This window comes from Papaver somniferum, chromosome 9 (genome assembly GCF_003573695.1).
Source record: "Papaver somniferum cultivar HN1 chromosome 9, ASM357369v1, whole genome shotgun sequence".
Taxonomy (NCBI): domain Eukaryota; kingdom Viridiplantae; phylum Streptophyta; class Magnoliopsida; order Ranunculales; family Papaveraceae; genus Papaver; species Papaver somniferum.
Genome location: NC_039366.1, coordinates 75433836 through 75449735, shown reverse-complemented (window position 1 = coordinate 75449735; position 15900 = coordinate 75433836). Strand labels below are relative to the sequence as shown.

The window sequence follows — 15900 nt, the reverse complement described above, 5'->3', positions numbered from 1 at the left end:
ACACAGACCCCCTTCGTTTCAAAAGATATATAAGCAAAATATAAATTGTGTCTAAACTCCAGTGCGTGAGCAAAACACTGTGGGCGCCAAACTGTGACTACTCGTTTTCTCGTAGCATATGTGATGTGTACAGCTCAAAGGATCTGATACTAAGGAGTATCGATACCTTTGTTGAACTGATTAAGAAAAACAATAAATGGTATCTAAGATCACAATAATAACAAAGAACATAAGAATAATGTAAAAGCCTCTAAGTTATCATGAGACACAAGATGTAACGTGTTTCGACATTTGTCTACGTCCACGAGGTAATGAGTGATAGAATCGTATTAATTATGTGGTGGTTACAAAGATCTTAAATGCTTCCCAAAGTAATAGAGAGAACTCAAGTTGAAGTAACTACTTAAGTTCTAAACATTAAAGAGGTATAAGCTTAAGACTAGATCTTCTCTCCTAGATATTGAATGCCTTTAATTTGTTGGTGAAGCTTGGTATTTGATAGCCCCTTCTGCTCCTGGTATATCTTTGCTGCCTCTGGGTCCATCGTCTGCGGATATACCTTCCGTGCCAGTGGTACCTTCGTCCACCGCATGCTTCTCCAGTTGTATATCGCCACCTCAGCTGACCCACGTTCCTTTGGGAACTACCCAGTCTCAGTGCGCGTTGTACCTTCGTTCACCGCTTGCTTCCGCCAATTGGGTTCTGACACGCTTCCTCTCTCCACGTGCTTTGACTCATGCGTGTAGATAAGAATCAGAGCATTTAATGCTGATTGGATGCGTCATCTACCTCTGTCCCTTTGCCAGCTGACCCTATGTAGATTAGCCTTTTTCTTCCTTTATCTTGACCGTTCACGTCCTTTCTCTTGGGATGATATAAAGCAGATCTGCGGAGGTATCCCTTGCTATTCAGGCTCCTCTGTCTAGCGAAGGCTATACAGTTTTAGACACGTATGCGGCCACTAAGATTGTGACACGTGCTCTGCATAATATTGGTATTCACAGTTGGTTTCCCTTATAACATTAATATACCATACCAAGTGCGAGTAGGACTTCACATCGTCGCCATAAATCGTCTCATAAACCCTTTCCTTAGCATTATAGGCCTGATAGTACTCCATGTTAATCCCATAGTTGGTCTGGAAATCAGCAGCAATTTGCTTGGGCTTCTTGTGAGGATTTTTCCGAACTTCTTCCTCAATCAAACTAGACGAGAAGCTGGTGGAGTTAGTTTGGTTCAAGTTGCGCCCACCAGCACCACAAATGTGCTCATGGTTATAAGACCTGACCTGAAGAGGTTCATACAAAATATAAACAATTCAACCAAAAAACAATATGGTGCAAAAAACATCATGTGTAAAACAAAGTTACACATACTATAACAAACCATAACATATGCTAAGCATTAGATGACAGAACACGGAAAACCTACCTGAAACATTTCGTTCCTTTCATCGATAGAAGCTGCACCGCATTTTTCATCTGCACACTTAGCCGTGAACCTAAAACGCTCATTGTGAGTTACAATCATTTGGAAACCAGTGCGAAGACGATACTTGGTGAAAGCAACCCTGACTTGCTTAACTCCTTCAACAAACACATGACCAATCTCACCAAGAACCTTGGGCCAACCATCCGATAACAAAGGTTTCTCAGGCTTGCTTTTATCTTCCAAATACATTACAACAGTAAGATTGTTTCTGGACGAAGACATACTACTAGACCCACTAGAAATAGAAGAATCTTCCCTAGAGCTGAAGGAAGAGGCCACATGAGGAACATTTTGCAAGAAAATATCAACACTGGTCTTCTGTTTACTATTTGTGATGGATATAAGAGCTTGCAACGAAAAGTCACGGTCAAGCGGAAAATCTTTCCCACTTTCTCGGAAGAAGAAAATAATACCAAGTGGAGTAAAGTGCTTCCATTCCCTGCAAACTTGTTCCTTAAACTCATCAAGTTTGACATCAGTATTAACACACAGGGTAATAAAATCTGAAAAGTAGCGAACAACAACAATGCAACTAACAACAGCGCAACTAACAGGATCCATGACAACCTGAAAAAATATCAAACACACAATAACAATATCAAAATTTTAAAACGAACGCAATTCACTCGGGGGCGTTGCCCCCTCGTGAGAACTATATTCTATGCGGCAAGCTAAATATGAGTAAAAGATACAGATGATACAACTATTTACAAATAAACATGTTACAGGACATATATATGTAACTTCAACTTACACATGCTTAAGATACAACAGGATATATATGTGTAAACTAAAATTACACATGTTACAACTAAAAAACATCTGCATCTTCCTCACACATGCTTAAAATAAAAACAGGATATATATGTGTAAATTAAAATTACACATGCTGCAACTAAAAAACATCTGCATCTTCCTTACACATGCTTAAAAATACAACAGGATATATATGTGTAACCTAAAGTTACACATACTGTAACAAAAATAAAACAACATGTCTAACAAATCAATTTGAAGTTGTTCTACTGAAACAAAATTGTTTCTTCATACTCCTCTCAGTGTCAACAAAAACTAAAACAACAAATTAACAGATCGGACATGCAAGAACAACAAATAATTTAAAAAACAAAATTGAAAACAGATCTGAAATCAAAACAAAATAAAATTCTTACCTAGATTCTTCTTAAACAATGTTTCTTCTGTTCCTCTTTTCAGTATCAAACAAACCTGTGTAAGCATCAACAAAAACATACTCAGTATCAAAACCAAATAAAAAAAGTGAAAAAACTAGATCGCAATAGTAACAATCAAAAGCAATTGAATTGAAAACTAGATCGAAATCACAATTCGTACCTAAGTTGATTTCTGTATTCCGAACTGTCTTCTTCCTCTTCTCAGTGGTCAACAAATTCGAAACAGAACAAAAATCCAAATCAGTTGAAGATAGAAATCAAACAATCAATCAGAAAAATTAATGAATCAAACGTATTTGATACAAACAGAAGAGATAAATTCATACAAACCTAATTGTTGTTCTTCAATGGATTGTCTCAAACTCGTCAGATCTAAAATTCAGTTAATAACATCAACAAATTGAGAAAAACAAACACGAATCCTTGTTCTTCCTCTCGTCTTCAACACAGCAGCAAACTAACGAATCCTTGTTCTTCAATGGAACGATTCGTGTAGAAGAAATCAACCTCATTTTGCTACTGAAGAAAAATAATCGAGAGAAAAGAAGAGAGCTAAAACATGAATTGGATTTCTGTTTTTGTTTCTGTTTCTGTTATAAAACGACTATAAATACTGGAGGTTATTTTGGATATTTTCACTTTTATTAAAGAAAATGCTGACGTCAGCAATCCAGGATAATTCAAAACCAGGCCCCAAAAATAAAAGTTCTGGACCTAGAAATATCAAAAATGAAAATTGTGGAGTTGATAGTGGAGGATCCACTTTGTGGGGCTTGTATATGTTGAACCCATATAGTAGGAGGGTTCTAGTATTTTTCACTTATCATAATTAGCTTTCCTGTTGGGTCTAGATGGATGGAAGTGAGGTAAAGGATAAAAAAGTTTGGGTCTCAAGCTTCCTCCCATAGGGGAGGTTAGGGATCGAACCCCTGTAATAGAAAACATAAATCCTAAACTAATGTACTTAGGTGTAGTTCTAGGGACCACTGTTCTAACCTATCAAAAAAAAAGAATAAAAAAGTTTGTCCACGTAATGCGGTACTGCAAAATTTTATATAGAGGTGGACGAGATTTCACATTCCATTAGACAGCAAAAATGTCAGCCTACAAGAGTCGCTGGCTCTATTTCTGCAACAATCAAGATGCAAAATGAGCAGAATTTGCTCATCAAAAGCAAAGAAGAAGAAAAGAATGAGACGAGATTCAGAATTCCCAGCGTATACAGACAAAAAGTTCATCACCTATCTGGAAACAGGATTTTAAATTTCTAACTTTCGAAGGCAAAAGGGTTTCTGCAGTAACTATCTTGTCCTTCAACTATTTCTTGGGATGAGTACTCTTTTCTGCAGTTTCCCCACCTCTCTCGGATCTAGAATTAGCAGCTCGTACATGGCTAAATGGTTGTGTCTTGGATTGTTGATCAGAATTATCCTCTGCATTTGTGTCTTTTACTTTATTTTTCAGAAATTGATTTCATCGCTTCAACCTTCTCACTTTTGTTACTTTCTTCAGATGAATGTGAAGACAGTTTCTTCTTTTCTACGACTATCTCTTTGAATGCTTCCTCTAGCGCCTCTAGCCTGTCTTTTACTTTGAGCAGCTCACCAGCAGATGCTGCCTCTTCACTTTCTTTCGAGGCGTTTGCTTCCAACCCTTTGGCTTTCTCTTCTCCCTCATCTTTTTTCTTTTTCACCTCAACTTCCTGAATGACATCCATGAAGGAAATATAGCAACATTAATTCCTATTAAATCTAGCCAATGAAGGATTTCATGCACCATGGAAAAAGATGGTACCAGTGAAGCTTCATGTATCCTAAAGGAACTTCGTTTAACTCTACAGTTTAGAGAACTAGTCCATGAGAAATGATAAAAGATGAGGAACTAGAAATCGAAGTTACCAAAGAGAGAGAGAGAGAGAGAGAGGGAGTATCATTACCGCCTCCATCCTTCGGATTTCATAACGGGCATACTGGGCTACCATGTATACAGCTGTAATCAAGTACTGCAGAGATCAGACTTCAACGTCCCCCAAAACTTGAACCATTTGAATATGGTTTAAGTTAGATTTAAGTTCTCTTACCCACTGAAGGCAGGCAGCAAAAGAAGAATTGGACCAGATGGAAATCAAGCCTGTTGAGAAAAAGAAACAAAATTGCGAGTGAACTTTGCTGTGATAACAAGTAAGAATGTTAGAACACTGAAGCATAAGCCAAAACTAAACCGAGTCATTATACAAAATAGGTGGAGTGAAAACCTAAAATACTAAAAATTGACAAGAAAAGGAAAATTGAGCCCTGAATGATCCTATTAAGGTCCCAGTCGGTATATAGCCATATACCAACGTTTTAGAACAGATTTCTTGCAAATCTGATCTTTGTTTCATTTGAACAACGGAAATAAATGGTACAAAGAGAGTTGGGTAAATAATGATACAAAGAGAGTGGGGTATGAATAGTGTCATCTGATATACACGTTATATTGTATGAGATCAGATGAAATTGCAACTTTCTATAAGTACTGTCAAGTCTTCCCAAATACAGTTATCAATGATCATTAAACGTTTCGTTAGAGTTGCAACACTTGCTATTGAATGATTTACAAGCAAAAAAAACGTTACTATAGCCAAGTTTCATTTCTTTCTATTGTGCTCTATAGTTTCCACTCAAACTGCAGAACTAAGGGAAGGAGAGTGAGGTAGAGTGAGGTACCCAAATTCCTTTTTCTTTGGAGGATCCGAAAAAAGCATTTTCGCCGCAGTCATAAAGTCAAGGTTCTCAAGCTGATGGTAGGCATCATCATCTCTCACAGGCTTCACTGCTAATGCCTTGCTGTCATATGCTTTCGTGCAGAGAGGCCTAGTTGCATGGACTAAACGAGCAGCCTTTGACAATTGGGAAAAATATGCAGCTAAGTGAAATCCTCACATCTTCATCTAAATTCTCCCGTTCCACATAACTCCACCAGTCCTATTACAAATAGCTACCACCACAAATTTTAGTTCTTAAAATGTTTGTACCTACAAACATTTACAGCAAAAGTAAGCACCGAAGACTAAGACACAAAATACTGTAAGTAGCCTTCTACCAAACACTTCAGTTCGACCTTGTACCAACAACACAATTTTAAGCAAACTATATTTAATATCAAAAACCCTACATGTATACAATATTTTCTTAAAAAAGAAAAGAAAAGAACCCTTAAATCCTTCACTTTGGTTTCTCATTCGCCTTCAACAAAAATGATTAATTCGAATATCATATTTCTATAATTTTATGATCTGATTTCATACCTTAAAATGAAAAGAGAAAATATCTTAGCTTGAACTAGGGGAAAATCGGAAAGATCATCTTTGGAAGTAGAGGGGGGAAAGCAGAGTGGGGGAGAGACAAAGAAAAGAAAGATTTACTGGAGTTCGGTTGATGCTTAACGCGCTTACACCCCTGATTTCATTTTATGTTTATACTTTATACTAGCCTCAGGCACGAGTAATGCACAAAACTTAACTCTTCTACTCCCTCTGATCTTTTACCAAAATCTTCATATGCAGGGAATACCCAACAACGCCATGGATTAACCTTAATAGTAGATGACAATGCCCGGTGAGGGGGCCAACGAAGAAACAAAAAGATGTCAGCGAGTATTTTAGACAAGGTGCACGTGCCTACTCTGTCCATAAGAAACTCAAAAACCTGCCTTCATCCTTATTTCAAACGATTAACCGCTGACCTGGTCCTATCCTATGATTCCTACCAATCAAATTAAGAAGATAACAACCAACTGTTACAATGGGTGATTGTGTCACTCTCAAACATTAAGCTTCTTAGAGAGAGATTAAGAGGATATTGAACGATAAACTTGGAGCCTCACTTTATATCTATGTTAAAGCACTTGTGATATTTCACAAGTTTGAGAACCCAACAGCAATAGCTATACTCATTGATGATTCAAAAACTTGTGTGGACTGAAAGGATCATCCACAAGTTTGCTTCAACATATTCATCTATATATCACAATTCATATATGAGCAGCAGAATCTATCATGAAATTGAATCGGCTCAATATGTTAAACTTTGAATAATGGTGCATGAGTTATTCCCTACAGAAACAAAGAGAAGTGATGAACATCAACCGAGTACTATGAGAATATATGGTAGCAAGGTAATCTGTGATGTTTTACAAGTTTGAGAACCAAACAGCAATAGCTATAGTACAAAATGTTATAATAAACTGACACCTAGAGCAGTTTTCCTACATTGACCATTTTGAGACAGAAAAAACTTATCACAGACATTTGTTTACCTACTACTATACTCTCAAAACCATCAGCATAGACCACTATACTCCTTCGTGGATAAAAATCATCTGACTAAAACCCGCGAGCTAGCCAGCACCGCTACCAAAGAATATAGAAAAGTACTAACTGCCTATCCTCCCCTAAAAGCAATTTTTTTTGTAGTAATAGGTTAATTTAACATTAGCCCGTGAAAGCATAGTGATCAATAAGACAACAGGTCACTGTTATAGTTTCAGGCTTAACATTGTGCATAGTATCACTGCTATATGTAATCATCTCAGTTACGTGTAATGTCACTTCATTTCAATGCCAACAATCAACATACTATATTTAGTGTATTGTACAGTAGGTGTTGTATATGGCTGTAAGGCAGACATCTTCTCATGTCAGACGTTTAAATTTAAAGTATCACATGTACAACTCCTATACGAAGTGAACTCATTTTAGTATGTTAGAACTTGCACCAGTGTGTCAACACTTAAGTTACAACCAAGAAGAAATAGAAGCGAAGACAATCAACTGAGTACTATAAGAATAAAGAGGAGCAAGATTTTTTGTGATATTTCACAAGCTTGAGAATGCAATAGCTTTACTTAGTGACCAAATCTGAGACTTCTTCACCAAACATGCATAAATTGAAAGCTACTCTGTGATTCATAAACTTAGACTACCATGCTCTCCTCCCCTTCAATATGGTGAACAACTAACAAGGCAACGATCACTTATCACATCAACAAGGCAACAGTAACAGTGCTCAAAAATAAAGATTATTATCCACCAACATTGTTGTTGAAGAGGGAATCCTTTTGCTTAATTTACATTAACAAAAAAGAAGGAGAAGTACAAGGGAGATTATTCAAGGCTCTTTAATATTTCAACTCAAGTTGATGAAAGTTGAAAGAGACAACTTTGGGTTCACTGAGTCACTAATGAGACAACTTATCAAACATTTAACCTACAGAGATTCATTAAAATAGAATACTTACTGAGATTGAGCAAGGGATTCTTTGAGCTTCCAACTTGGGGTTGTGATTTCCACAAAACCTAGAAAGAGAGATTATGAGCAAACAGATTGAAAAATTCAATAATGTAAATACAATATCCTGACATGAGTTCGTTAATCAAATTAACACTATGACAATCTCTATAAACAACTATATATGATAATCTCCATAAACCATAGTCATTCATGGTTTTCTTTTTGTTAGGATACATTTAAAAGGGGAAAAGAGAGGAGAAGATTCCAAACAAAGTAAGAGTTTGACACCTGAAGAATTTAGACCGCCATACCTGTTTAAAATTTGAAATCTGTAAACAACGAGAAGAAATGTTTTCAGAAATCTCAAGGAACGAGCTGCATTACAGCCTAACAAGGATGTTTGGTATCACAGTTTACTGATTTACTAGTATACTAAAAACATCGATGTTTAATATCTATAGAGTACACAAAGATATGGACCATCAAAATGCCCTAGAGAGTTGGGGCAATTCCTAAATTCTTATGGTAATGTACAAAACCAATTTTCTGTCGAGCCAGGTGGATGGTCAAATGTAGTTTTGCATTATGGAAAAGAAGTGGGCGGTTGGCCGTCAAGCGCCAGGACGAAGTGCTGTCGCTGGCGCTTGTAGGATAACCGTCGGCGAGTGTAGGAGAATTGCTGGCGTTTGAACCAAGACCACCAACAACTATTTTTAAACAGTCACCGGAATGGCTAGTTTCTACCTCCATAAATACAGCTCGAGTTTGATCTCACAAATTCACAACAATCTTTCATCCGGTCAATCTTTTCTTAATTTCAATTGCTTTCGATTTTCAACCATGAATCCTGATTTTGGTTCTTCTGAGGAATCTATGGAGATGGATTAAATGTTGTATGAAGAAGAGGAAGAAATGTGTATGGAGTTTTTGCGTCAAATGGATGAAGATGCAATTCAAGATAGAAGAAGGCGAAATTTTATGTTGCAATTACAAACCGAAATCATACCAAAGCCTTTAGAGCCATATGAAGTTACGACTAGAAGATGGACGTGGCGAGATCGACATTTTTACCACGACGGGATGCTGCATGATTATTTTAATCATGATTGTGTCTATTCCGATGAGGATTTTCAGCGACGATTCTGCATGGGCGCAACTTGACGCAAAGGATTATTGCTGAGCTTTGTCAGGTACAACTTTTATTTAATTATCAGTATGATGCACGACATGTACGAGGCTTTAGTCCCGAACAAAAGGTCATTGTGTCCCTCTGTATACTATGTTACGGGGTACCAACAGATGCCACTAATGATTACACCTGTATTTTGTGAAACAACCGCCTTTAGTTATCTCAAATTGTGTGAAACAATAATCGAGCATTTTGGTCCAACCTTTTTAAGAAAGCCTACTCAGGAAGATGTTCAAAGAATAATTGCAGAAAGCACCGCGAGGGGTTTTCCAAGAATGCTAGGTAGTCTTGACTGCATGCACTGGAGGTGGCATGCATGTATGATTGAATGGGAAGGCCAATATAAGGGTCATTATCTAAAACCAACTGTAATTTTGGAAGCTTCGGCTACTTATGATTGTTAGTTTGGACATGTTTTTTTTTTGACTCCCGGGTTCAAATAACGATCTCAACGTTTTGTATAAGTCACCATTATTTGAAGATCTTAAGAATGAGATCGCGTCACACTGTAATTTCACCATCAACGGTCATCACTGCACTCAGGGTTATTATCTAGCAGACGGAATCTATCCAGAATGGTCAATTATGGTTCAAGCTTATAATCAGGTAGGTTTTGGACCGACGACTTCGAAGGATATGAAGCACTTTAATACCCAACAAATGAAATGCAGAAAGGATGTTAAATACGCTTTTGGCATACTGAAAAGGAAGTTTGCCATCATAGCTGGACCGACACGCTTTTTTGATCTTCAAGAAATGAACAAAATTATTCTGACTTGTATCATTCTGCATAACATGGTCATTGAAGAAACCAGACATGGCCCAACCTGGACTAGTTTTCCAGATGAATATTTGAGGCCGAATCTTGTAGTGGAGCATGGGCGTCCGACAAGAGAATATAGACTTGCCACTGACATACTCAAAACCGGGGAATCTATGGACAATTAAGACAAGATCTAACTAAGCACCTTTGGGTTTTTAAAGGAGCAAGAGACGATGCGCGGGGGCGAGGCAGAGGGAGAGGCAAATAGATGTTATTTTCAATTTAGTTTTTTTATTTTAATTAATGTGTTATTTAATTTAAAGTTGTTTGTTTTTAACTAAACGACTACACTTGAAATTAAAATTAAGGCAGTTATATTAAAAGTAATTTTAACTGAACTATCACATTTAAATTAAACTTAACTACTAAACAAGAATTAAAATTAGTTATCAAGATTGTATTCATCTTCATTTTCTTCCAAGGCATCATCTTCGTCTTCTTCCACATTCTCATGCTGTCCAGTTTGTTGAGGGACTTGTTGTTGTTCGGATGTATCCATTTCCTTAGTCCATACAGAAAGTTGTCATGTTGTAGATGGGGAAAAACGATTTGCTGGTTTTTGAGGAATTGAGGAGACGACCGTACGGAGGAGACTCCTCAAACCGAGTGAAATGTTAAACCTCACACAGATGCACCGCTGCAAAGGGGGTGCTTTAGATTCGAGAGATCAATCTGTAGTACTCCGGCCTAAATCAAGACAATGATCATTCCAGAGTAAATTCGGTCACAAGAGAGGATGGGTTGATCTGTAGGAGGGAAGCTGAGAAATGTGTGGAATCAATGGTAATCAAAGATTGTGGGTGTGTGAATTCCAAATGTGATAAGCTCTGAGTGATTGAAATTGCTCAATTGATGTGAGTTGATGATCTCGTGTTGTCGATGAGATGTGAGATTGATGATACCGATGATGATTCAATCATGATTCAGAGACTTATTTATATTGCTGGAATTGTAGACACCATGATTCCATGAAGTGTGACAGTTGATGGAATCAAGGAGTGGGGAAGTGGAGATCGTGTTTGAAACCAGTTGCTCAACGTGTGGAGACTTGGTCGATTTCCCACCCACTACCTCGTGAATTCCTTCAACTGATTGCACGACTTGATCACATACCATCGTGTGTTTGAACACACGTGCCGTAGACCGCCAGACCAAAAACCCTAATTGATATCCCCCTAAGTGACACGATTGACGTCTCGTGGTTTGTTAGTCAATTGATGACTTCGTGGTCTGATGGGACGATGAGTCCATGTAGTCGTTGAGTTGAACATGATGTTCTGAAACTCATGAATTGAACATGTCATGAGACAGAGCTATAGTTCTTACGATAAAGTGAGCAAGTATTGCTCATTCGATGGATCGTTGAATATTGATTGTTGAACCAATATTGAGCAAATATTCCTCATCTGAGCAAGTGCTGCTCATGTGATGAATTGTTGAATATTTGATCGTCTGAGCATGTGTTGCTCATCTGATGGATTATTGGCAGCGTACCAAAAATATTAATTAGAATACTGGTCGTTGAACCGAGCATAATTAATGAAATTAATGACCATGAGGCCGTCGTAAAATTATTAAGGTTGGAATCTGGAATGATGATCCTTGGATTCAGAAACCCTAATTTGATCAATTGATGATCAATTCATGGTTGTCAGAATTTCAACCATGGGACGAAGGAGGGAGCGACTACATGGGACCGTGGATCAACCATGTAGTGTCCATATGCTCACGTGAGCAAATACAAAGAACTCCTGAAGAGTTGACGATTTGTTGGTGGAAGAATGATTAAATGTTGGGTTAATCATTTATTCAAAAAATGCTCGTCTGAGCCTTAGGTGAGAAAAATTAATTAATTATTACGAGGCGAGGGACCGACCATGGAGTCATGAAACCGGCCCTGGGTTATCCCGTGACCGCCTGACGATCACTTCATGAAAATCCAAAGTGTTTGGGAGAGTTTTGGACCTGATACGAGCAATTGTGCAAATTAGGTCAAAACTGTGAAAATTGATGGGACCGGCTTCCGTGAGCCAAAGAGCCAATCTTGGTCGGTCAAGATAGCGTGCTCATGTCCCGAAGGCATCCGCGTCTCAGTCCTGAGAACTTTAATATTTTCTGGCGTGCAATTGAGCATCCATTCGAGAAAATATGCCAAAATTAGGGTTTCGACGAAACTGAGGAAAAACACCACGAAATGATGAAAAATAATTATAAAATAAGGAATGAGGAGGCGTGGGACCTCCGTGGTCAAGGCATGGTCGGCCGGTCGTGACCACGGTCCCGTGGTGCCTTTTCCTTAATTTTATAATATTTTGATGATTTTATGAAAAATTCATGAATTTTGAGAAATTTGATGAATTTTGGGAGTTTCCATGAATTGAAGGAGTTTTTATGAGTTCAAGGAAGAAAAAGATATTAAAATAATAAAACAAGGGCGTGTGGGACCGTGGAGGGCATGACTGGCCGGCCAGGGCTCGGTCCCACAAGTTTCCCTAATTTTATAATGATTTTATGAAAAATTCATGAATTTTGAGAATTTTGATGAATTTAGGGAGTTTCCATGAACTGAAGGAGTTTTCATGAGTTCAGGGAAGCAAAAAATATTAAAATAATAAAAACAAGGGCGTGTGGGACCGTGGAGGCATGGCCGGCCAGCTTGGGCCCGGTCCCATGAGTTTTCATAATTTTTTAGGTATTTTTGATGATTTGAGGGAATTTTTCCTAATTTGAGAGAAATACCATGAAATCAAGGAAAACTAATAATAAAATAATAAAACAAAGGGGCGTGTGGGACCGGCTAGGGCATGGCTGGCCGGCCAAGGCCCGGTCTCACAAGTTTTCATAATTTATATTATTTTATTATTATTTGATGATTTGTGCAAAAATACCATGAAATCAAGGAGTTTTTTCATGAAATTAGAGAAATAATAATAATAAAATAATAAGGAACCGTGGGGTGTGGGGCCGGTCGGGACCAAGGCATGGCCGGTTGGTCAATGGTCACGCCCCACACTCCTTTCTTTAATTTTATATTATTTTTTATGGATTTATGGAAGTACCATGAAACCGAGGAGTATCCTCGTGACGAAGGAAATTTGATAAAATGAAAGAATTTTCATCAAATCATGAAAAATAATAAAAATGCATTAAAAATATAAAATTGGCGTGGGATTGACCACGACACGGTCGATCGGTCGTGTGTCCGTGCTCCCAGCACCCAGTCAATATTTTTGATTATTTATTATTTTCTTCTCTATTTTGCATAGGTTCATCGATTCGTTGTATTTTTGAAATACTCGTTCGTGCGGTGACTGTTAGTGTATCATCGTTGAATACACCTTCACCATTTGAATCAGGGCTTACTTAGAGGTAGCTCAGACGCCCGGTTGTTGATTATTCATTACTAATTGTGGAATTCGGTGGAGAATAATTCACAAAACTGAGTAATAAAATGTTTATTATTAATTCATAGGATCAGCTGAGGATTCGACTATGAATTCAGAATAATAAAGTGAGCATTACCATTCCATGGGATCGTAGATTCGACCATAGAATCGGTGTAATTAAGATTTATCTATTACCATTTATGAGACAAGTTGTGGATTCGATCATGAAATCGGAGTAATGAGATAATATAGTTATTGCTATTCTATGAGATCAAGTGGTGGATTCGATCATAGAATCAGAAAAATTGTTATTGCCATTCCAGGGGACCAGTCGTGGATTCGACCATGGAATAGGAGCAATTGTTATTGCCATTCCATGGGACCAGTCGTGGATTCGACCATGGAATAGGAGCAATAATAGATTATTCTGGCAATTCAGTATTGAATGTCACATCAAAATCAATCTTAATTAGGAATAATTAACTTTGTGGCTCTATACTAGCAGAGAAAGCTGTCTAGGAGCATTAATTATCCCGATATGAGCTTGTCGGTAAGTCATATCCTTTATATAGTCAGGGTAAACTCGTTGTTTGTTCCTGAAGATGTTATCACTCTATACTAGCAGAGCAAGTTGTCTAGGAGCTGTCCATCTCGTGATGCTATATAGAAATAATCACTGAAAGTATTCAGTATTCATGAGATATGCGGTTGTCCAGTCGTGAGACTACATATCTACATGCACTCTAAGAGAAAGTACTCTCTGTTGAGAATTCGATGAGAGACTCTTGTCTCGATACTCACGTCTGATTGCTGAATCAGAGTTCGTATAATTATGAGTTTACGAATTTAGCCTTTGTCGAAAATCCACCATCTACACATGCATTCATTGTTGAAGTGTTCAAGAAGAATAGCTTGTTTAGCTTACAATACATGTAGTATTGTTCTCGCGAAAGATGACTTTTTCGTTGTTGCTTTGTAGCAATGTCACGGTCCCGGGCTCTATCTGCTTCTATCTTCAACTCGAATTCCTTGTGCTTAGCATAGTTGAACTCGTTTGAACCTCTTTCTAATACTCGTTGACATGTCCAAGAAAAAGAGAAATCACTCGCTTGAGAATCTTTCCCAACAAGTACCGTGGTGAAGTGGCTCAAGAGGAAGCATGATCATAGGTGGCTGCGTCCCTCGCTGCTTTTGCAGCTTTCTGACCCCCTCCTCTTCTTCTCTTGACGGTGTTAACGTCTAGATTAGAGTTGTGTTGTTCCTGACTAATTGGAGACCCGGTATATGGAGATCCAGTTCCTTCAGGTGAGGAAGCAGACCCACCATTCTGAAAATCCTGCGAGATTGAACCATGTGGTGATCTTGCAGGCACTTGATTACCTTCCAGCAAGTATGGATAAATTTGTTAAGCACCCTCAAAATGGTGAAACAAGTTTCTTGTTGGAAACTCGTTTTGTGGGATCTTTTCCACTCTTCCCGACATTTTCGTTCCACTTCCGGTTCGCCTTCACCACTTTTTTTGTTACGCCACATTTGAATGATCAAAGCTACATATTCACTAACGTATACTGAAATTGTGTGAAAACGATGAGACAACCCTTCGGCATCACGTCTATTGATGTTACCGGTTTCTTCACAAAATTTTTGTAAAATCTTTTCATAAAAAGTTTTTTTTTCTTGATAAATACCATTGATTTCATCTAATGTATATAATACATAATTCCTACAAATTGACTCGTCTTCATCCATCGTATACTTAACACCACGAATTCTTGTGTATTTTGGTTGTGTATCTTGTTGTGATTGTTGTTGTGTTTGTAGTTGTGTTTGTTGTTGTGATCGTTGTTGTGATCGGTACGATGAGGATGCCATATTTGTTAGGAATGAAATTTACAGAGATGCGATTTTTTCTGGTAGATTGAGTTGATATGAATAGTTTTTTTTGAAATAAAAGAAAAATGAGTATTAAGATGGTATGAAATTGTGAAATTTTGAGGTAGAGATGAAAAAGGTGTGAGTTTAAGTTTGGAGATGAACTGAATTTATAGGGAAACAAAAAGGAATAACACGCAGAGTTCACCAAAAAGTAGTCGTTGGCGGTTTTGGGAAAAACACGCGGAGTTCACCAGAGACGCTGGCGTGTGACGGAAAAACGGGCGAGTTTGAGACACACACCAGCGTTTCTGGATCACACGCCAACGAGTGTGCCTCAACCGCCCGACGTTCCATCAAGCGCGCGCCTGTTCTTCCGTCTCACTCAACAAGCCAACAAATTTGTTGGTTTTCCCATCCGTTTTTCATGTTTGTTGAGTCCATAGTGCAACCAAAATGAAAAAAATTCATGTTTGTTGAGTCCATAGGAACTGCTCTTAATATTTTAAAAGCCATCCCGAGAGTTATCAATTTCTTCCATATTTTAAAGAAACCTCATCATGTAGGGGTTTCACTATGATCCATAGTGACTCAGTTAGCTGGAGCAAGGCTATGGAATGAGTGTTTTTTTAACACTCATTCACTGCCAAAACCAGTGAGAGTCTAGCTGAAA

At 37.9% G+C, this 15900-nt stretch overlaps 1 protein-coding gene across 3 annotated transcripts; it reads right to left on the bottom strand.

Annotated features, from left to right (window-relative positions):
• Window positions 1-3744: 3744 nt before the first annotated feature.
• Window positions 3745-8464, bottom strand: LOC113309400. 3 transcript variants are annotated; one of them, XM_026557828.1, is made up of 6 exons: window positions 8269-8464; window positions 7965-8022; window positions 5393-5663; window positions 4765-4814; window positions 4621-4673; window positions 3745-4386 (listed from the first exon to the last, which is right to left on the bottom strand). In XM_026557828.1, the coding sequence occupies exons 3-6, from the start codon at window positions 5443-5445 to the stop codon at window positions 4138-4140; spliced, it is 405 nt and encodes a 134-aa protein (XP_026413613.1). In that variant the 5' UTR covers window positions 5446-5663; window positions 7965-8022; window positions 8269-8464; the 3' UTR covers window positions 3745-4137. The 3 variants fall into 3 exon arrangements, 2 of the variants coding, with proteins under 2 accessions (XP_026413613.1, XP_026413614.1); XM_026557829.1 differs by having other exon boundaries at window positions 5393-5650; XR_003340574.1 differs by lacking the exon at window positions 5393-5663 and having other exon boundaries at window positions 4621-4814.
• Window positions 8465-15900: the final 7436 nt, after the last annotated feature.